Source organism: Rhincodon typus, chromosome 7 (assembly GCF_021869965.1).
Source record: "Rhincodon typus isolate 14 chromosome 7, sRhiTyp1.1, whole genome shotgun sequence".
Classification (NCBI taxonomy): domain Eukaryota; kingdom Metazoa; phylum Chordata; class Chondrichthyes; order Orectolobiformes; family Rhincodontidae; genus Rhincodon; species Rhincodon typus.
The window spans coordinates 66,993,492-67,021,175 of record NC_063338.1 but is presented as its reverse complement, the minus strand read 5'-3'; the positions used below and the strand labels follow the sequence as shown (position 1 = coordinate 67,021,175).

The 27,684-nt window shown below is 40.1% G+C and overlaps 1 protein-coding gene across 1 annotated transcript in view; it reads left to right on the top strand.

Annotated features, from left to right (window-relative positions):
- Nucleotides 1-1,480: 1,480 nt before the first annotated feature.
- Nucleotides 1,481-27,684, top strand: part of tmem163a (transmembrane protein 163a) — a 98,689-nt gene continuing 72,485 nt past the window's right edge. The window contains exon 1 of the mRNA XM_048599238.1: nt 1,481-1,707. Within this exon, the coding sequence (XP_048455195.1) occupies nt 1,481-1,707 (227 nt within the window). The remainder of the gene's footprint in view (nt 1,708-27,684) is intronic.

The following is a 27,684-nucleotide window of genomic DNA, read 5'->3' as shown; positions in this document are numbered from 1 at the left end:
CCCTCCTATAGGAAGGATGCTGTGAAACTAGAAAGGGTTCATAAAAGATTTACTAGGATATTGCCAGGGTTAGAGAGTTTGAGCTATTTAGAGAGGCTAAATAGGCTGGGGCTATTTTCCCTGGAGAGTTGGAGGCTAAGGGGTGACCTTATACAAGTTTATAAAATCATGTGGGGCATGGATGAGGTAAATAGGCAAGGTCTTTTTTCCAGGGTTTGAGAGTCCAAAAGTAGAGGGCACGGGTTTAAGGTGAGAGGGGAAAGATTTAAAAGGGATCTGAGCGACAACTTTTTCATGCAGAGGATGGTGCATGTAAGGAATGAGCTGCCAGAGGAAGTGGTGGAGGTTGGTACGATTACAACATTTTAAAGGCATCTGGATGGGTATGTGAATAGGATGGGTTTAAAGGGATATGGACTAAATGCTGGCAAATGGGACTAGATTTATATAGGATATGTGGTTGGCATGGACGAGTATATCTCTGTGACTCTATATTTAAAATGTCCAAATTTCTAAATTATAGGACATCTACATTGTGTGAAAGATTAATTGAGACCTGGTACTAAGTAGTTTGAAAGCATAACGTTGAGAAATGTAACTCTAAAGCATGCTCCAGAGAGGTTGGAGACTGAACATCAATGAAGCTGAGGGATTAGTGAGATTTTGATATATGACTGTCAATTGCTGGAGTTACACATGAACGTTAGGCAAACAAAATAACCCAGGGCCAATTAGCTTAGGTACATATGGAGCAGCAAAAACATTGAGAAGGAAAGCTACACTGAAAACTCTTAAGTTCCGGGAACAAGGGCCCATACTTTTGCAACAACAGAAGAGCTCTTCACCATGCCAAAAAATAGTAGGCTTGCCCAAAAATCTTAAATTTATCCCCTGAATATGGGCAAGGAATATTTTCACAGGGGTGGAAATGAATTTTTAAAAATCCATTCATGGGATGTGGGTGTCACTGGCTGATCAGCATTTATTGCCCATCCTTGGTTGCCCTTGAGAAGATGGTGGTGAACTGTCTTTTTGCACCACTGCAGTCCTCCTGCTGTGGGTTGACCTGCAAAGCCATGAGAGAGGGATTTCCTGCAGGTGCATTTTATTGAGGTCATTGGCCATTTAAGTCATCAGCTATTTAAACTGAAGTGACTTCTTGGGAGCCTTGGAGTGTAAAACACTAGGTTTGCTGATTAGACCTGGTAAGAGCTTGTGAACTCTGTGGATTCATTTGGAAGTCTTGGGAACCCTTTTGGATCTGATCACAGGATACCTTTGGAGTGAGTCAGGTGTTCCTTAGGCTAGGTCACGTGCCTCTTGGTGGAGGTCAGGTGGCCTTTTGAATTCTTAAAAGAGGCAAAATGTGCATAAAAGTGAATAAGCTCATTGCTGGCCAAACTCATTGAACCTGGCAATAAAACTGTCAGAATTGTCAAAAGCACATGCCAAGAGAGCCTGTCAGAGGGAGCTGCCAAAAATGTCAGTGTGCCCGTCGAATGGAGTTGTCTTCTGCAGCAGCATCCTCCCAGAGGGGCCTACTGACATGGCAGGGCAACCTCCTGGCCTCCCGCAGCAGCCTCCTGGCATAGTGTGTCACTGGCGCGATGTGGAGCCATGGCGTGGTGCTGACTGGAAGCTAAGTACCAGCGCGGTCTGCTGTATTGAACTCTTTTCTGTACATCTTGTAACAAAGGCTGTGCCAAGGTACTTTTGTATCCGCATCGGTGTTGTAATTGGTGACATATAAACTTTTCACTGTACTCATTGAGTATACATGAAAGTAAAGGCTATTCTATTCTATTCTATGCTATGTTATGCTATTCAAGGCACTTAAAAGTTCAGCCCCTTCAATCTTTTGATAAAAATGTGCAGGGTGTGAAAACGCTTTTCTGGCTATTTCATTGTTGACATGTAGAGGGTTTCTGATAGAGACGTAGCCATAGAGTCGTAGAGATGTACAGCATGGAAATAGACCTTTCGGTCCAACTCGTCCATGCCGACCAGATATCTTGAATTAATCTAGTCCCATTTGCTAGCATTTGGCCCATATCCCTCTAAACTCTTCTCATGAATGGCTATATGAATAAGAACTTCGAGTGCATGTTCATAGTTCCTTGAAAGTGGAGTCGCAGGTAGACAGGGTAATGAAGGTGGTGTTTGGCTTGTGGCTACAGGACATTGGATAGGCCACTTCTGGAATACTGCATTCAATTCTGGTCTCCTTGCTATAGAAAGGATTTTATGAATCTTGAAAGGGTTCAGAAAAGATTTATGAGAATGTTGCCAGGGTTGGAGGGCTTGAGCTATAGGGAGAGGCTGAATAGGCTGGGGCTGTTTTCTCTGGAATGGCACAGGCTGAGGGGAGACCTTATTTTGTAGAAGTTTATAAAATCATGAGGGGCATGGATAGGATAAATAGCTATGGTCTTTTTTCTATGGTAGGGGAGTCCAAAACTAGAGAGCATAAGTTTAAGGTGAGAGGGGAAAGATTTAAAAAAGGACCTGAAGGGTAACTTTTTCATGCAGAGGGTGACACGTGTATGGAACGAGCTACCAGAAATAGTGGTGGAGGGGAGTACAATTACAACATTTAAAAGGCAGCTGGATGGGTATATGAATAGGAAGGGTTTAGAGGGATATGGGCCAAATGCTGGCAAATGGTACAGGTCAGATTGGGACGTCTGGTCAGTGCAGTGGAGTTGGACCAAAGAGACTGTGTCTGTGCTGTATGACTCTGAGTTTTCCAACTGAATTTTTAAAATGAAACCTTTATAATAATCTATTCAATTCTGGTTTTACTGAAACAATTCTAGTTTTATTTCAGTACTGCTTCAAACCTAATGCACCAAACAGGCACCTTTTCATTGCTTCGGTTCCCACAAGAGTAATTTTCAACTTCGTCTTCTGGGTTGTAGCTGGCTTCTCTCATTTTTTTTGTGACTTCAGGTGTATGAAGATCTAGCAGTTTGTTCAGTTAGTGGGTGAATCATTGCACAAGGTGATGGGTGTTGAAAATGACCTCTTTTAATTCTTATTTGTTCTGGTTCCAATGCAACCTTGGCACATTTGAAGCATATGTCTCTACAGTTCAGCAGATCGATAATTTCTATTTTACGACCATGAAAACTAATCTGCTTACTCTACATTCTTGCAGAATTATCTTTATTTAATAAAGTCAAATACTTCGTATTGACTGAGTTGGTAACTCGCTGAAATAAATGAACTGACTTCATGAGAATTTATTTTCTGTTTCTTACATATTTTATATACATCCTCTTTCTCGCAGCTTCAATTTATTACTGCTGCAATATCAAGGAGATTAATATTTGATCAGCTTAAAGCCAAAATTCTTTTCATGACTCCATTTTCATTAATGTTGTACAGACTTCCAAACAGTCAATGCATATTTAGACAGGAAAAATGAAGATAGAATTCTCAAGGTTAACTCATATCTTTCAATTTCAGATTTTACAATTCTTGATATTGTTGGACAATTGTCTTCCTTAAGCAGTTATGAACAGGGAATTTGATTTCCTTTAATATTTACCTCAAGTTTGGTGTATCTAATAAAATCTAGAAGTTCAAACTGAACTAGGAAAACATCTTAAATAAAAACTGAAAGAACTGTAGATGCTGTAAATCAGGAACAAAAACAAAGTTGCTGGAACAGCTCATCAGGTCTGGCAGCATCTGTGAAGGAAAAAACAGAGTTCACGTTTCGGGTCCGGTAACCCTTCCTCAGAACTGGAAAAAGCCTTTTCTGTTATCATTATAAGAAAAACTCGGAATGAAAATTGACCTTTTTGCTAACTAGAACTGGTCAGTGGTTCTACCATTCTGAAAAATAGACATGGCTAATAAATTCCAACAGCTATTGGATGATTGTGAATCTGAATTATAGATGTGAAAAAATTACTAAACAGGCTGTGTAGTATCTTTCTGCTACCTAGGAAAACTGGACTTCCCATGACTGAATAATGTAATGCAAGATATGAACTAAATATTGCACCAGATTTTCCAGTGCATAAGATTGCCACCTTTGCCTTTTTTTGTGAAAGAAAGAAATTCGCCATTTCTGCTCAGGAGATTCTGCTCAGAGCTTCCTCAGAAGCACAGAGGCTTTCCTCCATTCTGACAATTCTTGCTAGGCATAGAACTGTCAGACGAAGGAAAATCATGTTCTCTTTTCACAGCAGTCAGCTGCTGCATTCTGAAACATAAATATCCTGACAGCTGTAGCCAAAGGGCAAATGGATAAGGTAAATGTGATGTTCGGATGCTGGGAGGGTAGGGTGCCAGATGGGAAGGAGGGGTAATATGCCAAATAATTAGCTTGCAAGGTGGGTAGGATGCCAGGGTGCCAGCTGGGGATGACAAAGGAAATCCAGCTAGCTACTACTGTTCCAGGAAGACGTCTCAGTGCTAGCACCTTGTGTGTACAAAATAACTTCGGAATCGGAACACCATTTGTGACAACCCATGACTTATCTTTTATTCATGAGTTTAACTATTACTAGGCCAGACTATTTTAAAGTTAACACTGCTGAGTTTTCATCTGTTTGATTTTCCTCGAATTGTTTGTGTGTCTGTATTCATTTTTTTAAAAATGGTCTATCTATACACATGATCCAAGCTATTTGCATTTGGTAATAAGCCATTTTTTGTTGACTAAATAAACCAGGCTAACTTGTTCTTAAAAACAAAACGAAAGAACTACGGAAGCTGTAAATCAGAAACAAAAATAGAGATTGCTGGAAAAGCTCAGCAGGTCTGGCAGCATCTGTGGAGAGAAATCAGAGTTAACGTTTTGGGTCTGGTGACCCTTCCTCACAACTGTCCAGCCTTTGTCTTGCCACTTGCTGTCTACTGTTCATAAGAGAAGTCATTCAAGTTATCCATTGAATAAGAGCTGACTACATTATATTCTTGCTTGCCAAAGAGAGGCAGGTGGTGTAACCACAACTTCATGAGGATTGCAGATTCTCATGGTGGGGCGCCATTAACTGAACTTTGTGCATGTAGTTAGCAGGGACTGCACATCAGCTTCACCAGGGTGGCATGTTGGCTCAGTGGTTAGCACTGCTGCCACACTGTACCAGGGACCTGGGTTCAATTCCACCCTTGGGTGACTGTCTGTGGAGTTTGCGCATTTGCCCATGTTTGCTTAGGTTTGCTCTGGTTTCCTCCCAAGTCCAAAGATATGCGTGTTAGATGGGTTAGCCATGGGAAGTGCAAGGTTACAGGGATAGGGTAGGGAGGTAGATCAGGGTGGGGTGCTCTTCAGAGGTCATTGTGAGCTTAATGGGCCAAATGGCCTGCTTCCACATTGTAGGGATTCTATGAACTCTTAAAAATATTCCAAACAAAAGCAAATCCACTTGATCAACCTCTAGCAGGTTTGTGGTCATATATAGTAAACCATGCAGTTTAATGCCCAACATCTTGATAGCTGTAACAATGATCATTCTCTAGGAGTTCATTGTGCCTTCTGTATTCAAACCATCTTGTCAAATCAAATGGCAACTACTAGGTGACAAGGTCTATCTGGCCACACGGCTGCTGATTCCTGTACACTTTCTGTGCTAACACTTTGAGCTCTACACCAGAAAACCTGGGAACCTTCTCTCTCGCCTGTTGCTTTGTCAATTGTGTTTTTGCTTCTCTAAATCTTCCACAGGCAATTTGCAGCAACTTTTGTTCAATGAGACCAGCTACCCACTAAAAAGGGTAGGCTGCCTTCACTGAAACATGCACTCGCGATACACACTGCTAATTCCCTTTTCAGCATGCAAACAGTCAGCAGTGCAGGTTTCCTGCTGTCTGCCTCAATGGGACCAAATGCTGGGAGATCAGTTATTCAAATTCCCAGACACAGAAGCAGATCAAAATGAAATTATCCACCATGGTATGAAATATTGCAAATACTCCCAATTACCTTTAAATACAGAGGAGGACATTTGATTGAATGGAAATAGTTGCTGGGTTGTACAGAGCTTGAGTATTTCTGCAAAATAGACAGGCTGTCAAACTTCAAAAGGATTAACATTGTATAATTCTTAAGAAAAATGAATTGATGGTTGACAAGTTTAATTTAATACAAAAAGACAATTTAAATTAAAACACAGGAGACAATAGTTCCCTGGCGTTTTCTTCATGTCAATGCCTTGACCAATCTCAGTCAATTTGCCAATCAATTAGCACTCTACTCATGTGATATATATTGTTTAAAAGGTGGCATTTCTGTATCTGTCCTGATGACTGCAAGACAAAAGCTTTAACAGCACACCTATCTGTCAGCAATAACTCAGTGGAAATAAACAATAACATGTTGGAAGTGTGAATTACTATTACAGCGGAATTAACAGTTTATTCTACGATTCAAATAGTAGTTACCCACTTAGAATTAGAGAGTCTTAAACTGAGCATCTTGGGTCTCTACCTACCTCAATGCCACTGCAGAGATTGCAGAAAAGGAGGTGTTTGGTTCACAGTAACAGAGCAAATCAGCAAATCCAATTAATATCAGTAATCTTGATTTATCTAGAGTTGAATGTGGTGATCATATAATTTGCACAGAATTTGGAGGTGATCTGAATTTACATGAAGGATTTTCTTTATATTTATTTTTCATTCAATGCATTAACATTAAAATTGAAGAAATCTTTTTTATTCATTCATGGGATGAGGGCGTTGACAGCTAAGCAAGCATTAATTTCCAATCTCTAACTGCCCTGGAGCAGGTGATAGTGAGATGCTTTCTTGAACTGCTGCAGTCCTTGGGCTGTGTGTATGCACACAAAGCTATTAGCAGGGAAGATTCAGTAACAGTGAAGGAATGACAATATATTTTCAAGTCAGAATGGTGGGTGACTTGGAGGGGACCTACTCTGTGGTAGTGTTCCGGTGCATTTGCTGTCCTGTCATCCTAATTGGTAAAGGTAATGGATTGGAAGGTGTTGACAGTTGACAGCACGATCAAGTACTTTGATGCATCTTATAGACAATTCACTCTGCTGGCCCTGAATATCGATGGTGGAGGGAGTCGTTGGAGAATATTCCATCACTCCCTTGACCTGTGTCTTATGTGGTTCACAGGCTATAAAGAGTCAAGAGGTGAGTTATTCACTGCTGGATGCATAATCTATAATCTGTTTTTGCAGCCACAGTACTTATACAGCTGTTTCAGTTCAGTTTCTGGTTCATGGTAACCCTCAAAATATTGATGGTGGGGCATTATGGTAATATCACTGAGCATCAACAGGTGATTTCGCTGGAGATAGTCATTGCCTGGTACTTGAGCAGTGTAAATGTTACTAGTCACTTATCAAACCAGGCCTGGATAATTCAGGCATCTGACTAGTTATGAATGGTGCTGAACATTATGAAATAACCAGCAACCTTCTCACTTCTGACTTTATGATGGAGTGAAGGACATTGATGAAGCAACTGAAGATGATTGGGCCTAGGACACTATCTTGAAGAGCTCCTGCATTTCATCGGATTAAGATGATTGACTTCCACAATCAAAACCATCTTCCTTTGTGCTAATTGTGGCTCAAATCAATGGAGAGTTTTCCTTCTGTCTCTAGTTTTGCTAAAGCTCCTTTCCCTAGTTTGGGGGAGTTCAAAACTAGGGGGCATATTTTTAAGATGAGAGGAGAGAGTTTTTTAAAAGGACATGAGGGGCAACCTTTTTACACAGAGGATGGTTTGTGTTTGGAATGAACTGCCAGAGGAAGTAGTGGATGCAGGTACAGATACAACATTTAAAAGAGATTTGGATAAGTACATGAATAGGAAAGGTTTAGAGGGATATGTGCCAAATGCGAGCAAGTGGGACTAGTTTAGTTTTGGAACATGGTTGGTGTAGATGAGTTGGACCGAAGGTTCTATTTCCATGCTGTTTAACTCTGTGACTCTAATAGAAACAGCATGAAGAGATGGGGTCAAGCTCCCACAGAACCAGGATTTTAGTTTAATTGTCAGTAGCTGTTGGGGTTTGGGAGTTGCTATACGGCTGTCCCTGCTACAGCAAAATGCTTGAATTTTGTCTCTCTCTCTGAGGTTTATCTTGATGTTCTTTCCTCCTGGACTGGAGAACTGCATGTGAGACAATCTATCTTACTGAATTTGCCTTTGCCAAGGGTGTGTTTATGGGATATTACTATATTGGAACAATTACTGTTTAGTATTTAAATAATCTAGTTAAATATTCTGTTAAGTTTTCCAATCGAGTTATTTCAATTCTTTTTTCTTTTGTTTGTATTTTAACTATGGTGTAAGAATAAAGTATGTTTTGCTTCCAGCCTGGTAGTTTGATCAATCAAATTGCATCTGGAACACAATGCCTTACAGTTGCCTTTTAAAAATAAGAAAAAGTTGGGTTTAGGCAATCTTCTCCATATATTTTGGGGGGGTTTTGAGGGGGATTGTTGGGATTGTCAAGGCCCATACCTTTGCAGTATTCACTGCTTTCAGCCTTTTCTTGATCTCATGTGGAGTAGATTGAATTGGTTGAAGACTGGCATCTGTGATGCTGAGGACCTCAAAGAGGTTGAGTTGGATCATTGGCAACTCTGAATTGGCAATTCTGGCTGCAGATGGACGCAAATACTTTAGCCTTGTATTTTGCACTGATGTGTTCATCTCCCCCATCAGTGTGCATGGAAATATATGTGAAGCCTGCATCTTCTGTTGGTTGTGGGATTGCTTAATTCTGTCTGTCCATCGTTGGCAATGCTCACGTGATACTTCCACATATTGTGTGGAATTTTATAAGGGTCCAAGCGATGTGGGCTATAGCGAGATTTGTGGCAAAAGCATGTGAAAAGTCTTACTCCACTGATGGTGTACCATAACTTGTCTAAAATGATTATAAATGACTTGTTGAACTTGAAAAATATCAGCCCTGTTTTGAAGGCTGACTGAATTTATGATTTTATTGCAATTATTTTGAAGTGGTTGAAGAAAGCAAAAGGAGAAAAAGCAAAAAGCAGCCAGGTCAGAATCACAGCAAATTGAGACAAAGTAAAAAAAAAAATGTGGAGGGAAGAAATCATGAATCAAAATAGAATCAGAAAGAGAATGAAGATGGGAGGGTGCAGAGACAAAAGAAATGTTGAATAAAAGTAAACTAAATTGGGACAGCAAGGGTTGGTTCTCAGTTCTTGATCAGAAATTCAATCAATAGCAGCTAAGTGAGAATGCTTCATCATATACATCCATGAGCCAACTAGCATGTCTTTTTAGTCCTGAAATTAATTGATCTAATAATTACATTACTATATATGCCTCTGTTTGTTATATTTGCAGCCCAGTTGTTGACTTCTTATTCTCGTGGAAAGGATGAAATAATAGATGTACTGTGCCAATCAATTCTGTTGCCACATTATGACAATGCTGACTGTTTTCTCTAGAGCAGCATTGTTATACATAAAACAAGCATCTCCTAAAGCAGTACAATTGGGTTGGAAATATCAGTTGGTCTCAGATTCAATATGCAAAGCAATAATCTATAGGAAGGAATTATCGCGAGCAGTAATCTTTACATTTTCAGAAATCTTTGTAAGCTATATAACTTTTCACTTAAACCTGATGTAAGGTGGTTGTGCTGATTTTTTTAAAAAAAATCCTTGTTTCTTTTGGATGATGCACCTTTATTCTATTTTTCTCTTTAGGATTTTGAAACAACCTAACACTATTATATTAATATAGTTATGCAAAGAGATTGACTGACTGGTTAGATAAACTCATTGTGGTACATTTTATGAATTGACTACCATTTAAGTCAGTGTATAAATAACTCGTAAAGACTTGTGGTGCAATACATGTGTTCCTTTCTCTGGTCTAGAAGTCCTACCATCCCAGAGGTGTTCTGTATGGGTTTAAATAACATGTTGGTGTTCTGGCGCTGTGGTTGTGTTCCTACTTGAACATTAGACTTGATTTCAGGGGCAAACATATCGTGTGGAATTTATAAGGGTCCAAGTGATGTTGGCTATAGCAAAATTTGTGGCAAAAGCATGTGAAAAGTCTTACTCCTCTGGAGGTGTGTCATGACTTGTCTAAAATGATTGTTCAACAAGTCATTTATAATCAATCACAAACTATTTGCAGCTACAATCAATCTTATTATTTTCAAACTAAGAAACTTATCAAAGAATTTTGAAGGATGGAGGTAGGCCAATCCCGTCTGAAATTGGGTAGTACTCTGGTTGAGATAAACAGGAAAAATAGCTAAGTGAGACTTGCTTCCAATTTAACTGACAAAGACCTACTGCCACATTTAACCTCATTTTCTTCATGCTGCAGTGGAATCCCACCTGAAGAGGAACAATTCTTTCAGAAACTGGCATCTTGCTGTAAGATTTTGTGTGCCGTTTTAATTTTGTTTTGTATGATCGACATACTCTACAGGTCTAACCAAAAGAGACACAAAATGTAGTTGGAACAGTCCAACAACTGTGTAGACCATCTGCATTTTGTTAGCTTAATGCATGAGTAATTCCTGAACATTATGTTTGCTCCTGTGGTTGAATCTCTATATGACAGAATCTTATAGGTGTCAGAGTAACATAGGCTATGATGTGACTTGTGACAGAATCTTGCAAGAAGTCCATTGAAGACTACTTAAACATTGGAAGCATCTTGTACCATCTTTTATGATTTTGACAAATGGCATGACAAATGCCTTGATAGACGCCAGTGAGTTGCAAATTAAAGGGATTATAGCTTGTTAAACACCTGGTTGATGACCAAATTTACCTGATTAATATTTAGCTTCCCATCTTACCAAATGCAGCAAACAAGGTAGAAGTCGAGCAAACTCAACATAGTCCTTGGTACTGCCTTCCATAATAAACACCAAGGCTCCAGAGAAGATGGGTGCGGCTTCAAAGCTCAAATAAAGCAATGCTGCTTCCTGAGAACACTTCTCAGTTTGTTGCGGCATACCAGTTGAAAATCACAACCATGAGTAAGGGTTCTTGGGCGCAGTGTTTGTATCCCAAACTCTGGGGAGAAGGTCTAGGTTCAAGTCCCACATGCACCAGATATATCACAATGTGTCTGAACAAGTTGTTGAAAATATCTATACACTACTATTGTGGGAAGGATTTGCAGCCTGAGAGCACATGGGTGTGAATATCTACATGTTTGAGACGCTGTCATCCAATTTTCTGTATGCAAGTCTCCTCTTCCGAACCTACTGAATTCACTACTATCCAATGAACTTTTTCTGAACAGCCTCCAATGAAATAATACCTTTGCTTAGATAAAACTGCTCACAGTACTTCAGTACATCAGCATCTTGTACAGTTGCAATAAGGCTTCCCTACTGTGATAGTCCAATCCCCTGAAAGGAAGGGCCAATATTCCATTAGCCTTCCTGATTAGTCTCCCACATTAACATCTAATTATTACTGTAAAATAAAAATAAAACACTTCCTCCACTTAATGCGGGATGAAAACATTGCTTTCAGTCCATTGGATGTGAAAATGCATGTCTTCCTTTCTTTATTATTTGGTTACTGCTTCTGGTCCAAGAAATTCATCAATCATGGTGATCCTGCAATTACAAGTCTTATCTTAAATTACTTTTACTTTTCTCACTTGTGACAAACACAATACCATATTAATAGAAATGATTGTGCACACAAAGCCAAGGTGAAGAAATTTGATACATAAAACATCAAGTCGGGCCAGTAAAATCAAGTTGTTACACTGATGGCATAAAGCAGCGGTATTCAACATTTTCAGCATCAAGACACACTTCAATAAGGCAAAGAATTTCCACAGCACACCCACTTTTCTCATACCACGTGCGCGGTTTCAGAAATCTACAAATGTGGCTCTGAAATTTTGTGCACACACAGTTGATAGAGACGTCTGGTGTCAGTACAGTACCATTGTTGGCAACTAGTGACTTCAGCTCATCTAAAACAAAGCAAAGAACTGCGTACGCTGGAAATCTGAAACAAAAACAGTAATTGTTGGAGTAACTCAGTAGGTCAGTAGCATCTGCGGAGTGAGAAAGCAGATTTAACATTTTGAGTCCAATGAAAAATTTATCAGGTGGCACGGTGGCTCAGTGGTTAGCACTGTTGCCTTACAGCACCAGGGACCTGGGTTCAATTTCACCCTTGGGCGACTGTCTGTGTAGTAGTTTGCACATTCTCCCTGTGTCTGTGTGTGTTTCCTCTGGGTGCTCCAGTTTCCTCCCACAGTCTAAAGACGTGCAGGCTAGGTGGATTGGCTGGGCTAAATTGCCCATAGTGTTCATTGCTGTGTAGATTAGGAGGGATGGGCCTGGATGGGACGCTCTGAGGTCCAGTGTGGACTTGTTGGCCGATGGGCCTGGATGGGACGCTCTGAGGTCCAGTGTGGACTTGTTGGCCGAAGGGCCTGTTTCCACACTGTAGGGATGCTATGAAACTAGATTTTCTCTGCTGTCAGGCCTGCTGAGTTTCTCCAGCAATTTTGGTTTTTGACTTGAGCCTACTGCTTGATCCAAAGGACGTTCATGTTGGCCACTGGGTCCTAAAATCCTACAGCACACTTCATGGGCACCAGCCACATGCAACCCACAGCCATGGACATTGGCATTCCACGTGTGCCAGTTTCTAAGAACACTAATGGCACATCTCTGATCCACTTTCAGGATGCTGCTGCACTTCAGGTTGCACTGGCAACTGTCATTGTAGTGCTAGGGCACTGTGTTCTCAGTTATACACACCCAGCTTTTGTGTGCTTTGCCCTCAGCCAGAGCTATTAAAATGGGAAACATTTCCACCAGTTCTGAAAAGTCACAGATTCCTTCCTATAAGTCTTAAAAGCCTATTTAAATTTTCACATGGCTGTTGCTTTACTGGCAGTTTGTTTTTGACCTTGGAACTGGTCAAACTCAATCTTCTATTACAAAGTCATGGGGGTTGGCTAGCTCAGTTGACTGGTTTGCAATGCAGATTGACTCTAACAATGTGGGTTCAATTTCCATGCTGACTGAGGTCGCTATGACTGGCCCTCCTTCTCAATCTCTCTCTTTGCCTGAGCCATGGTAACCCTCAGGTTAAACCGCCACCAGTTCTCTCTCTCTCTCTCTCTAATGGGATAGTGGTACTCTGTTGACTTTGCTGTATTCCACTTTTTACTGCAAGGATTTGAGGTAAAGACATACATGAAGGCTCAAAAATGAGAAGTATCGTTTGTGAATAACGTATGTTTTCAACTCTCTTGTGCTCTTTCATTGTAGAGTTACTTGTAGCATACTTTTAATCTTGGGAGTTATTACACCTGGAGAATGTGATCTCATTTCAGTAGGATATAACTTCTGTTTCTTCAGCTATTGTTTTGATCTATTAGAACAATGATACTCGTTCATAAGCTTGTAACAGCATCAGATTGAGTGGAGCCAAATGCAGTGTCCAACATTGACCATTTCAGAGCCATAGCTTTACACAACACTACTGAGTGTCAGGACTAAATGTTTTCTTCAGTTTCTATCTGAAAGTGAGTCCAACCTTATAGAAATGTGCCAATATTTGCAAATTCGTCTGTAATATTGTTCATATACAACCAATATGTTTTAATGCAGTCTAATCTAAATTTTTATCCTGTTAATACTGTATATAAGTTGCTTAAATTTCAGTACTAAGTTTGAGACAACTTGATAATTCTATTTTTAAGTACTGTTTACAGAAACTGCAGGTGATTTGAGCAGGTTGTGAGATTAAAGACAGAAATAGTATATACCATACAACTTTCTCAGCATGACCTTTGTACAAATCAAGTACATTCTGCTTCCCTGTCAAATTATTCAGTCCTTCAATCATTTTGATGTGTGATCTCAACAATGTCTAAATATAAAACTGTTGACGTATTGCTCAGTAATGGTTTCCATGGAAAATGTCATGCTTTAAGGAACTTGCAGAATGGATAAAACGTATGTGTTTGCTGTAGCACACCAGATGAAGTGGTAACAGATCTTTAATCAATAGGACATCTCCTAACATATCTCTGACATCTGACTGATCTGTTATCCTAATCAGCCAACATTTATCCCAATCAGGAGAACTTCTTCTTTTTATAAACTAAGTCTTTCTAGATAAATAATTTTTACTTCTGGGTAATACATTGCTAATTTATATGCAATGGTTATTCTATTCAGTTTAAAAAGCTATCACAGGAATTATTTTACATATTATATAAAATTGTCTAAAATCATGTGCACACGTATAATGAGATATCTTATATCTGTGTTCTCTGATTCTTGAACCATCTATCTTTTCAATACAAACTCTTTAAGATTTTGAACATTTCTATCAAATCTCCTCTCGACCAACTAATCATGCTACTCACTGGTTGCCAGCTGCCAGTTTATCAAAGTGTTTATGGAGTTGTTGTGTTTTCAGGATTCTTCATGATTTATCTTGCAATCAGTTGTAGACTTACAAAACCAGTGCCAATTTGCTCTGCACATTAAAATGCATGTAAGTACTCCTCATGGAAACTGTACCCTCATGGCCAGAGTTGTACCTGACATAAATGAAAACAGTTGTGGTTGTTGGAGGGCAGTCATGCAGTTTGTATGACACCTCTATAGGAGTTCCTCAGGATAGTGTCCTTGGCCCAATCATCTTCAGCTACTTCAATAACCTACCCTCCATCCTAAGGTCAGAAGTGGGAATGTTCGCCGATGATTACACAATGTTCAACACCATTCACGACTCCTCAGATATTGAAACAGTCCGTGTTCAAATGTAGCAAGACCTGGACAATATATGGGCCCAAGCTGAAAAGTGGAAAGTAACATATGCATAACTGAAATGTCAGGCAATGATGGTCTCATACAAGAGAGAATCTAACCATCACTTCTTGATATTTAGTGGCATTACCATTACTGATAGAAATAGATAATGGTAATCACCATTGCTATTACTGAATCCCACATTGTAACATCCTGGTGGTTATCATAGACCAGAAACTGGACTAGCCCATATAAATTACTGCCACTTCACCTCAAGGTCACTCCCCATCCTGACTTTGAAGTTTGTCACAAACCCCAAAGTGTCAAAATCCTGGAATTCCATCCCTAAGGCCATTGTGGGCCTACCTGTGCCAAATGGACTGCATCCTTTCAAAGCAACTAGGGATGGGCAACAAATGCTGGCCCAGCCAGCTCCACACACATCCCATGAGTGAATTTAAAAATAAATGATTTGGAGAGAATCAATTTTGGGCCTGGAAGGCTAGGTTTAACTCAGATTTCAATTGCCAGCAGTTCAGCTGAAGATCAAGGGCACCAGATACATGGGACCACAACCACTTGCAAGCTCCCCCAGCCACTCACCATCTTGGTTTGAATGAGGGTTTTAGGATGCCAGGATTTCTCTTCTCACCATCCGAAGATTCGGTAGTGACACTGATACTGGTTGTCATTCAGCCATTTAATGTTTCAGTGGGCATTAATTGCTGGATTCCGTCCATGACTTGAGTTGACGTCTGCTAGTCAATCATATTGGTCAGCAGCTCTCCTGTGTGTGTGTGTGTGTGTGTGTGTGTGTGTGTGTGTGTGTGTGTGTCTTGCAAATTTGAAAGATGGCAGTTGATCAATCTGCCTTCTCTTTCTCACCCAAGGCCCAAGGCCTGAGCATGGTCCTTTTCCAAGCTTCCCCTCACTCCTGAACACCACCTCACCTCCTAACTGCTTGACAATTGAACCAACCATTTGATGGTCACAAATTGGCCATTTAAGAGCCTGAGTAGGGGCCAGGGCAGGTAGGTCTGCTTAGCTCTGACATGGCCCACCATAAAACTGAGAGGTCAGGACTGGTACAAGCGCAATGATGAGGTAATTTGAGGAACTTTACAGGCCAACCTTCCAATATACCCTTTAAACCTATCTCCAAATGGACAAATGCGATAGTATCAAATTATGCTCTTAGAACTATACCAATAATCCTTCACTGACACTGGATCATAATCTTGGAAATCCTTTTCTAACAGCACTGTGTACCTATATTACATAGACTGCAACAGTTCAAGACAGTGGCTCACCACTCCCTTCTCAAGTATAATTAGGGATGGGCAACCTACCATTGATACCCACATCCTATGAAAGAATGAAAATAATAAAAAGGCACATTTTAGAAGTCCAATTTTATAAAAAATATTACATTAGTATTCTACCCGGAAATGGTTAGCCCTTCATTATTGTGACATTTAATATTTATGTAAATATTAAAGGCAAAATTATTTTCCCCATTAACTTTCACTTCTAATATATCTAATTATTGAGTTTGTTCATTTGATTCTGTATTATTGGAAAGTTAAGCATATAAGTAGTTTGAGTATTTTTAAAATTTAATTAATGTTGGAAATTTTTTAGGATATTTCGAGTCTGCTTAAATATCTCTTGAGCTTTCATTTATTTATGCTTTTACACAGGCTAGCCTGGAGAAATCTTCTGTTGGAATCAGACTTGCTACCACCTTTAGGGAAAGCAAGAGGTAATTTAAATGTCTTGATAGGTGCTTGCCAGACAGAAAGCATATTGTGACAAGACCTCTGAAAGTCAGTTTTTGTGTTCCTTTGAGACTTCAGGATATTTCTAGCAGAAGGCTGCAGAATAATATAGAATTTTCTTTCATAACAATTGGCTTTAATGTTACTTTGGAAATTTCTGATAGATGAGGGATGGAAGCAAAAATGCTGCTTTGAGTATAATTGATGATCTAGTGCAGACTGTGCTTAAAATTACATTGTGAAGTGTAAGATATGGCTCAAGTTTCTGTTCCAATTTTTGACACAATCAGACACAAATTTTCTCCTGAGGCTGTGTAAAAAAGAAATGTTTCTCCCCTGGCATTAGAAAATATTCTTTGGTATTTTTAAGAATGGTAACATGCTACAGTTTTATTAATAAATATGCAAATGGATTTATCATAAACTAAGTCTTTCTATTAAATGTATCTCGTCCACCATCTTAGTGCAACCTGATTTTAAACTGAAAATGACTTCAAAAAAATAATGGATAACTAGCGTATGGTAATGTAAAATAGTTGTTAATTTTATTTTTTAAAGTCTTTATTCATGTCATTTCGGTAAAACAGCTTCATTTTAAGAGATTCCTTGAAGGCACATGTACAAAAACCTGCCATGGTGAGGAATTCAAACTGGGCCTTGGACATTTTGTTTTGCAGCAGAGTGAGCTTCTTCTGCAATGTTTTGCAAACCTGTACAAAAGGCTATGGAAACTTGATTTGCACTGTATGTAACTGGTAACACCTCAATCATTTGTACTGGTTTATCCAACTTGGAGCAAATTTCATTGACTAAACCAATAGAACCCAACAGATACTGCTTCTGGATCATCAGAAGTAACAATAGTTTTTAAGAATGATATCTTTATATGTTGCAATAAATGCTCTGGTAGAATACTACAAATTAATTTTCTTTTCCAAATTTGCATCATTTATTTTGTGGGCAAGTTTTTAACACTTTTGCTGAAATTCATTTCTTGATAAGATTGAAGTTGTCAATAAGTTTTAGTTTTAAAGTCTGTATCTCACCGGGAAAAGAGAGTCTGACGGTACTGAGGAGATCCACTGTTTGAAGCTCCTGGGAAAGAAAAGTTTGGTGCAAGAGACTTTTCATTATCTAATGGTTTTAAGTTAGCGTACAGGTTTTGAGAAGGAACGGCAGGACCACTATATCTTCAACTTCAGAAGGTACAAGAGAGAAAAATTCAGATGCGCTTGATTGCAGTAGCAACATCAAAAGAGAAAATGGCAAGAAACATTGTGATGACAGGAGGTTGAAGATTAGATAGAGGTAAAGGAAAGGAAACACATTTTGCACTTACGACTACTTTATGGAAATTTAATGGTTGTTGTGCAAAGTCTTTGGATTGAAAGATGAAAATGGGCTTCTCGGATGTACCAGTAGCAATCTAACTGAGAGAGAACAATACTTAAAGGTCAAATAAGATTGACTGCTGGTGATTGCTTCAGTCGCAACTTTTCGGACACTGAAGCCATTCATATTAAAATGCAACATAATCTTGAGAATGTCCAGTCTTAGGCTGACAAGTGGCAAGTAACATTCGTGCCACACAAATGTCAGGCAATGACCAAGGTACCATTCTTGTAAACTTCCGTTGTACTCCCTCCAAGACCAATATATCCTTCTAAAGGTTGCAGAATTATAACCAACTATTAAATGCAAACAGATGGTTTTATTAAATGGAAAGCGTTCACTTTTAGATTTCTGAGTATGTTTGTGATTTTAAAGGTAAAATAATTTCTACAAAAGTTGTTTTCCATCTAAGTGAAAGGCGCAGTTATAAAAATTTGCCTCTTTAGTGGATAATTTTTGCATGCCCAATGTATGCAGTATACTAGAGAGAATAATGAAATAATGAAATGCATTATTTCTGACTTGATATGTTGCGAAGTAGTTGAGTAGCATTTTTCAAGAAAAATTTTCAAGATTATAGTGAAGTTTTTGTTTGTAATTTGTGGTTTAGGTTGCCAATTGCCATGACAACTGGTGTCATAATCTCTGTACAGACTGAAACAGATTTAAGATTCCAGTTACTAGCTGAAAGGATGACAGGACAAGATTTCATGCCTCAAAACCTTTCCTGTAACAAATATCAAAAAGGCACAATTGACTAAAATCTATTTTCTTTTATTCTTCTGTCATCTTTTAAGGCAAATTCTGCTTTAAACTACAGAAAGGAACATCCCACCTTTATACTAATCATGTGCAGGTAATCTCCAGGATGCAGGTGGGTTCCGACCTGAAGTCTGTAATTTGATTTGTCGCCAAGTTGGAACACAATACAGGGCAATGTAAAGCAGCCGTTTGTAAGTTCAGGAAATGTTCATCTGTTGGGTCTTTATAATTACACCCCTTTATGGATTGCATTTATATGTACAAGCATTTGTAAGTCAGATGTTTGTAAATCAGGGACCACCTGTGTTTGACTTCCACAGAATTAGGCCGCCTTGGCAACCAGTTCACAGTTGCTCCCAACATCCAGATGGATCCTATGTTGCTAATTTGCAAAGTAGTAACTTTGACTGATCCTCTGTGTTCTTTCCACAGTTTTTAAAGACAATCTTAAACCTACCTCAGGCAAAGCCTGTTTCAGTGACACATCTTCTATCTGGCCATACCAGACCAGGATGTTTAGACACTTGCAGGATATATGCCTTCAGCTATAAATCATTTCTACCCTAGTCCAGCTAGGACTAAGAACTCTTTTCTCTTGACTGACCGCACAGAACTCCTGCCTGACTGCAATTCACTGAGTTGTAGGCAGCCTGATCTTAAAATGATGTTCCTTTATCCTAGTCACCATGGTGACATAAAACACATTAGATATGTATTTATCAAAAACCAAATCATTTCTGCAAGGGGAGCTTGTGAGAAGATGTGTAGCTCACGATAGGAAATTCTGTTAGTGTGTAATGGAATGCCCTAATGTTGTAGCCTCCACCATTTCCTTTGGCAGTTCATTCCATACACGCACCATCCTTTGCGTGAAATGTTGCCCCTTAAGTCCCTTTTCAATCTTTCCCCCTCACCTTAAACCTATGCCCTCTAGTTTTGGACTCCCCTATCCTGGGGAAAAGACTATGACTATTCACCATATCCTTGCCCCTCATGATTTTATAAACCTCTAGAAGCTCACCCCTCAGCCTCCAACACTCCAGGGAAAATAGCCCCAGCCTAGTCAGCCTCTCCCTATAGCTCAAACCTTCCAACCCTGGCAACATCCTTCCTATAGCAAGGAGACTAGAATTGAATGCAGTATTCCATAAGTGGCCTAACCAATGTCTGCGTAGCTGCAATATAACCTCCCAACTCCCATACTCAAAGCACTGACCAATAAAGGCAAGCGTACCAAATGTCTTCTTCACTATCCTGTCTACCTGTGACTCCACTTTCAAGGAACTATGAACCTGCACTCCAAGGTCTCTTTGTTCAGCAACTCTCCCCAGGATCTTACCATTAAGTGTGTAAGTCCTGCCCTCATTTGCCTTTCCAAAATGTAGCACCTCACATTTATCTAAATTAAACTCCATCTGCCACTCTTTGGCCATCAGCCCATCTGAACAAGGTCCCATTGTACTCTGAGGTAACGTTCTTTGCTGTCCACTACACCATCAGTTTTGGTGTCATCTGCAAATTTACTAACCATACCTCCTATATTTACATCCAAGTCAATTATATAAATAACAAAAAGCAGTGAACCCAGCACCGATCCCTCCGGCACACTGCTGATCATAAGCCTCCTGTCTGAAAAGCAACCTTCCACCACCAATAACTGCTTCCTACCTTCTAGCCAATTTTGTATCCAAGCGGCTAGTTCTCCCTGTATTCCGTGTAATCTAACCTTGTTAACCAGACTACGATGCAGAATCTTGTCGAACACCTTACTGAAGTCCATATAAACAACATCCACTGCTCTGCTTTCATAATCCTCTTTGTCACTTCTTCAAAAAACTCAATCAAGTTAGTGAGTCATGATTTCCCATGCACAAAGCCATATTGACTGTCCATAATAAGTCCTTACCTTTCTAAATACATGTTAATCCTGTTCCTCAGAATCCCCTTCAACAACTTGGCCACCACTGATGTCAGGCTCACCAGCATATAGATCCCTGGCTTTTCCTTAGCACCTTTCTAAAATAGTGGCACCACATTAGCCAACCTCCAGTATCTCACCTGTGGCTATCGATGATACAAATATCTCAGCAAGGTGCCCAGCAATCACTTCCCTCGCTTCCCACAGAGTTCTAGGGTACACCTGATCTGGTCCCAGGGATTTATCCACCTTTATGCATTTTAAAGATGTCCAACACCACCTCCTCTATATGAACACTTACCAATATATCACTATTTATTTCCCCAAGTTCTCTAGTTTCCATATCCTTCTCCACAGTAAATACTGATGCAAAATATTCATTTTGTATCTTCCCCATCTCCTGCGGTTCCACGCGTAGATGGCCTTGCTGATCTTTAAGTAGCCCTATTCTCTCTCTAGTTACTCTTCTGTCTTCAATGTGTTTATAGAAATCCTTCGGATTCTCCTTAACCCTATTTGTCAAAGGCATCTCACGTCCCCCATTTGCCCTCCTGATTTCCATCTTAAGTATACTCCTAGTACCATTATACCCCTCTAGCGATTCAGTCGATCCCTGCTGTCTATACCTGACATATGCATCCTTCTTTTTCTTGACCAGAACCTCAATTTCTGTAGTCATCTAACATTCCCTACATCTTCCAGCCTTGCCCTTCACCCTAACAGGAACATACAGTCTCTGGACTGTACTTACTTAATTTTTGAAGGCTTCCCACTTTCCAGCTGTCCCTTTACCTGTGAATATCCACCCTCAATCAACTTTTGAAAATTCTTGGCTGAATACTGTCAAAGTTGGCCTTGCTTCAATTTGGAACTCTTGAGTTTTCGATCTGGTCTATACTTTTCCATAACTATTTTAAAACTAATAGAATTATGATCACGGGCCCCATAGTTCTCACCCACTGACACATCAGTTACTTGTTCTGCCTTACTTCCCAAGAGCAGGTCAAGTTTTGCACCTTTTCTCGTCGGCATATCCACAAACTGAATCAGAACATTTTCTTGTACATACTTAACAAATTCGTCTCCATCCAAGCCCTGTACACTATGGCAGTCCCAGTTTATGTTTGGAAAGTTAACATCCCCTACCATTACCACCCTATTATTTTTACAGATTACTGAGATCTCCTTACAAATTTGCTTCTCAATTTCCTGCTTACCTTTTGTGCAGTTGATGGTACAATCTCAATAAGGCGATCATCCCTTTCTTATTTCTGAGTTCCACCCAAATAACTTTGCTGGAGGTAGTCCCTGGAATATCCTCCCTAAGTACAGCCATAATGTTATGTCTAATCAAAAACACCACTCCCCCGCCTCTCTTGCCCCCTTTTCTATCCTTCCCATAGCATCTATACCCTAGAACATTAAGCTGCTGGTCCTGTCCATCCCTGAGCCATGCCTCTGTAATAGCTATGATATCCCAGTCCCATGTTCACAACCATGCCCTGAGCTCACCTGCCTTACCTGTCAGGCCTCTTGTATTTAAATTAATGCAGTTTAATTTATCAGTCCTACCTTTGTTCTCTGCTTTGCTCCTGCCTGCTTTGACTAATTGACCTGTTCCTTTTCCCAACTGCACCAATCTCAGACTGATCCCTTTTCTCACTGTCTCTCTGGACTCGCTGCCCTCCCCACACCACGCCACCCCCACACCACACCCCCAACCCCCACCCCCAGCAGCACTTTACATTTGCCTTTAAAGTAAGAAAAAACTAGGGTCTGGGCTACCTTCTCGAAATGTTTTGAGGGTGTCTGGTCTGGTCCATAATAAATGTGATAACCAACAGAGAGCCTATTTTTGTGATATTGAATAAGGAATAAATATTGGTGAGTACACTGGGGTTAATTCACTCGCTCTTCTTTAAAATAGTGCCATGGATCTTTTACATTCACTCAAACAGGCAGGTGCAATTTTTTTCTAACAGCTTATATGAATTAAGGCACCTCTGCCAGTGCAGCATTCCTTGAGTACTGCATTACTGTCAGCTTTGATTTTTGTGTTCAAACCCAGTATTATGATTTGGTGAGGGTGCTACCAAAGGTTTCCATGCATCTGCTACCTTGTCTTCTCTGAGGTAGGGAATGTGAGTTTGGAGAGTGCTGCTGAAGGTTGCTACTGCATATCTATAGAAGGTACATTGCTGCAATTGTGACCTAATAGGATGGAGTAAATGTTTAAGACGATGAGTGGGGTGTCAATCAAGCAGGCTGCTTTATCCTTGCTGGTGTCGAGCTTCTTGAGTGTTGTTGGAGCTGCACTCACTTTGGAAAATGGAGAGTATTACATCATGTTCCTCCTTGTGCTTTGTAGCTGATTTTCAAATTGGGACTTGAGTTATTTGCTGCAAGAATTCCCTAACTCTGAGCTGTTTTTGGAGTGACAATATTTATATGGCCGGTCTGCTTAAATCTGTAGTCAATAGTAACCCTGAGCCTGTTGATAGTGGGGAATTCAGTGATGGCAGAGCCATTAAACATTAAGATGAGAAAGTTAGATTCACTCTTGTTTGAGATGATCATTGCCTGGCATATGTGTGGCATGAATGTTACTTGCTCAACCTTGAATGCAGTCCAGGCTTTGCAGCATATTGACACAGACTGCTTTATTATCTGAGTCTGTATTGTTTCTGTATCTATCTGAGGAGCTGAGATTGGTACAGAATACTGTGTAGCCATCAATGAACATCCCTACTTCTGACTTTACAGTGGAATGAAGATCATTAAGAAGCAGATGAAAATGTTTGGGCCAAGAAGACTAGCCTGAGAAATTCCTGCAGTCAAGTCCGGGGCTGAGATGATTTGCCTCCATTAACCACAAGCATCTTCCTTTGTGCAGTGTATGACTCCAACCTGGGGAATGTTTCATGTCACCGCCCCCCCTGCTCCTCAGTTTTCATTAACTCCAGTGTTTCAAGGTTTCCTTGATGCCAATGACTGTTCATGCCACTTTGATGACATGAGCACTCACTCTCACCCTACGTTTGATGTTCAGCTGTTTTGTCCGTCTTTGGAGCAAGGTTGTAATGAAGTCAGGAGTCAAGTGACCCTGTGCATCAGTGAGTAGGTTATTGCTGTGTAAGTGCTGTTCTGGTCTTCCATTTCTAGATCCTCATAATAGGTGCCAAGTATGCAATGATGTTGCATTTTTGTTAATTTGCCTTCCCTCAATTGGATCAACATAGAAAGTCACAAAAAATGTTGATTGTTTATGATGTTTACATGAGCTCCAAATTAATACAGGGTATGATAAAAGCCACCAAATGCTAAGGAAAGAAATTATCATAAGCAGACTATTTAAGCTAGATTGTATACAAAGACTTGGGTACAAAGTTGGCACTATCAAGAAACAAAAAATAACTCCCTATTCACCCCTCAATTCCCTCCATCATGACTCAGTGTATATACACTGAACATAAGCAATTTATGTGTCTCCCCTTAGCAATAAACTGAAAGCACAGCACAGATTATCAGAACCAGTTCTATCTCACCATAGCCTCTCTAGATCATTTACTGTCTCTGATGTGCCTGACTGCTGATCCAATGTCCAACACTGGATGAGCAGAAACTTCTTCCAAATAACTGTTAAGAAGAAAAGGCCATTGTCCCCAGTCCCTGCTGCAGGCTCCATTCCTTAGTCATTGACTCCATCTCGTGTCCCAGCATCTGTCTGAGGCTGAACCAGACTGCCACCTTAGTGTCATATTTGATCCAGACATGAGGATCTGGCCAAGTATCTGTGTCATTACTAGTACTGCCAATTTCCAGCTTAATAAAATCACCAAATTCAGACACTGTCTCAGCTCATCTGTTTTTGAAACCCTCATCTGTGCTTTTGTTACCTCTTGACTGAATGATTCCAACACATTCCTGACAGTTCTCCCATGTTCCACCTTCAGTAAACTTGAAGTAATTCAAAATTCTGCTGCTATGTCTTTACTCAAACGAAGTTCCAGTCATTTGTCACTCCTGTGCTCTATATTGGACCTGTGTAAGCAATGCTTCCATTTTAAAATTCTCATGCTTGTTTTTAAATCTGTCCATGACCTCACACCTCCCTATTTCCTTCAGCCTTACAACCTTCTAAGATTCCTGCACACATCCTTCCTTCAACTGTCTGGATCTTAGTTTCTGGTTTTTTTCCCCTAAACTCCCTTGCCTCTTTACCTCTCTTACCGAACAGCTTTATTCACATCAATTGACATCCCATTAGACAAAGAAACAGTGGCCACATTACGAGAGGAAACAGCAACACAGACCAGCAATCACAGACAACATACTTAAATTACTAGACCTCTGCCTCACCACACACTTCGTCTTTAATGGTCAAATATACAAACAGATCAATGGTACACCGATGGGGTCACCCATCTCAGGACTCATCGCAGAAGCAGTCATGCAAAGACTAGAACACAGAACCCTCCCCCACATTCAACCTAAACTGTGGATCCAGTATGTGGACAACACATTTGTCATTATTAAACGTAACAAATTAGAAGAGACCCACCACCTCATCAATAGCATATTCATAGGGATTAAATTCACAAGGGAAGAAGAAACCAACAATCAACTTCCGTTTCTGGATGTTAGAGTAGAATGATTGACAAACGAGGAGTTCCAAATCTCAGTATACAGAAAAGCAATCCATACAGATCAAATCCTCAACTTCCACAGCAACCACTCCAATGTCCACAAACAAAGCTGCTTTAGGACACTATTTAAATGGGCCAGGACACACTGCAACACGCCAGAATTACACCGGGAAGAAGAAGAACACTTATATAAGATCCTCGCTTTAAATGGATATCTCCGCAACTTCATCCACACATGCCAACATAACAGACAACAACAGGAGGACACAGTGTGCCCTAACACACTGACCACACTGCCCTACATCAGGAACATATTGGAACTGACAACGAGACTCCTAAGACCACTAGGAATCATGGTAGCCCACAAGCCCACAGCCACTCTACAACAAACACTTACAAGCAATAAAGACCCCATTCCCACAACATGCAGAACCAACGTGGTTTACAAAATACCATGAAACAACTGCCACAAACATTACATCGGACAGACAGGAAGGAAACTAGCCATCAGAATACACGAACATCAGCCAGCAGCAAAATGGCACGATGAAATCTCCTTAATATCGTTACATTCAGACAATGAAGGCCATCAGTTTAACTGGGACAAGGTAACCATAGTAGCCCAAGCCAACCATAGACATGTACGGGAATTCCTAGAGGCATGGTTCTCCACCCATACTTCAATCAACAAACATATAGAATTGGACCCCATACACAAACTCCTACAGATCAAAACCAGAAATGACACTACTCACCATAACAGACCGGACAGTATAAATTCCATGCGGAGTAGAACAACATCGCTTCATCGGAGGCCTCACTGATGATGTTACCTAGCATGGTGATGAAACATCTGAACAAAAACAAGTCAGCTCGGCAAGCAAGTCAACAACCTCATCAGATTGATTTACTGATGGAAAATGTTAGAGTTACAATAGGTTTTAAATAAATGATTCGGCATGGAATGGAGGATGGGTCAAAGAACAAAAGGGAAAGTCAGTGAAAGGGCAGGAGATGAGATATTAAATGAATGTTGAAGATAAGGCACATGTTCAAAACAAATGAGACGTCTAGGGGACAAGAAAAGCTGCAATATGTGGATCCAAAAGAAGTGTAAATGCAAATCACAGAATCATCATGAATCATCCATCCAAAAGGTCTGAAATTGTCTAATTCAGTGCTGGGTCCAGAAGGCTGTAAAATGTTAAATTGGAACATCGTGTTGGTGTTCAATCTTGCATTGAGTTTCATTTAGTATCAAAAGTGTTGCCGTCAGTGGGGTGAGGAAGATCCCTGCCCTCCTTTCCATGACCCCCAATCCGAGAAATACTCAAAATAGCCTTTTCCCTTTCCCAGCAGTGATCCTTGCCAAAAGGATCCGAAAGGAAGAAACACTTCTTTTGTTAAGGAACAAATGAGTGAAAGATATAATGTGGACTAGGGTATATGCACTGAGTTGGTGCATTGAAGAGTTCAATAAAACCTAACGCTTTGATCAGAATGTTCTCATCTGCCTTTCTGTGGCTCAGTCTCAATTTTGTTTGATAATTCTTTTGTCAAATGGTTGATGTGTGCCTGAAAGGTGCTATTTAATGAAAGCTGTTGTACTATATTGTATAACTATAGATTTTCACTGAAATATTTTTAGACGTCAAGAAGAAACTTCTTCAGAAATTTTCCTAGATAAGACTGAACAAGTTATCTAGTTGATTTGTAAGATGTCAGTGTGCAGAACGCATTGAAAGTGTTGGCTGTGTGAAATAGTCTTGTTTCATGCTTTTTGTGTTCTTAAGTGGGAATTAGTGAATAGATTAAAACAAAGATGTGTTTTTCTCAGTGTAGATGTTAAATATTGATCTTCAGTTGCTTCTGTGAAGTCTGTTTAGAATTAGATTAGAGCAGATATTTCTGTTAGATCCAAAGGATACACACAATCTGTTCTACTTGAGTGCGTTAATTGAAATGTATTACAAAAATACATTGAGAAATATTTTAATGTTTTCTGTACTAAAAGCTTTCATGTCAATAATAATAGTGAAAAAGACTTTGCTTAGGAAGTTGAATCAGAGATAGTAGGAACTGCAGATGCTGGAGAATCCGAGACAACAAGGTTCCACATCAAGCAGATGTTCACCTGCACATCTGCCAATGTGGTATACTGCATCCGCTGTACCCGGTGTGGCTTCCTCTACATCGGGGAAACCAAGCGGAGACTCGGGGACCGCTTTGCAGAACACCTACGCTCGGTTCGCAACAAACAACTGCACCTCCCAGTCGCGAACCATTTCAACTCCCCCTCCCATTCCTCAGACGACATGTCCATCCTGGGCCTCCTGCAGTGCCACAACGATGCCACCCGAAGGTTGCAGGAACAGCAACTCATATTCCACTTGGGAACCCTGCAGCCCAATGGTATCAATGTGGATTTCACAAGTTTCAAAA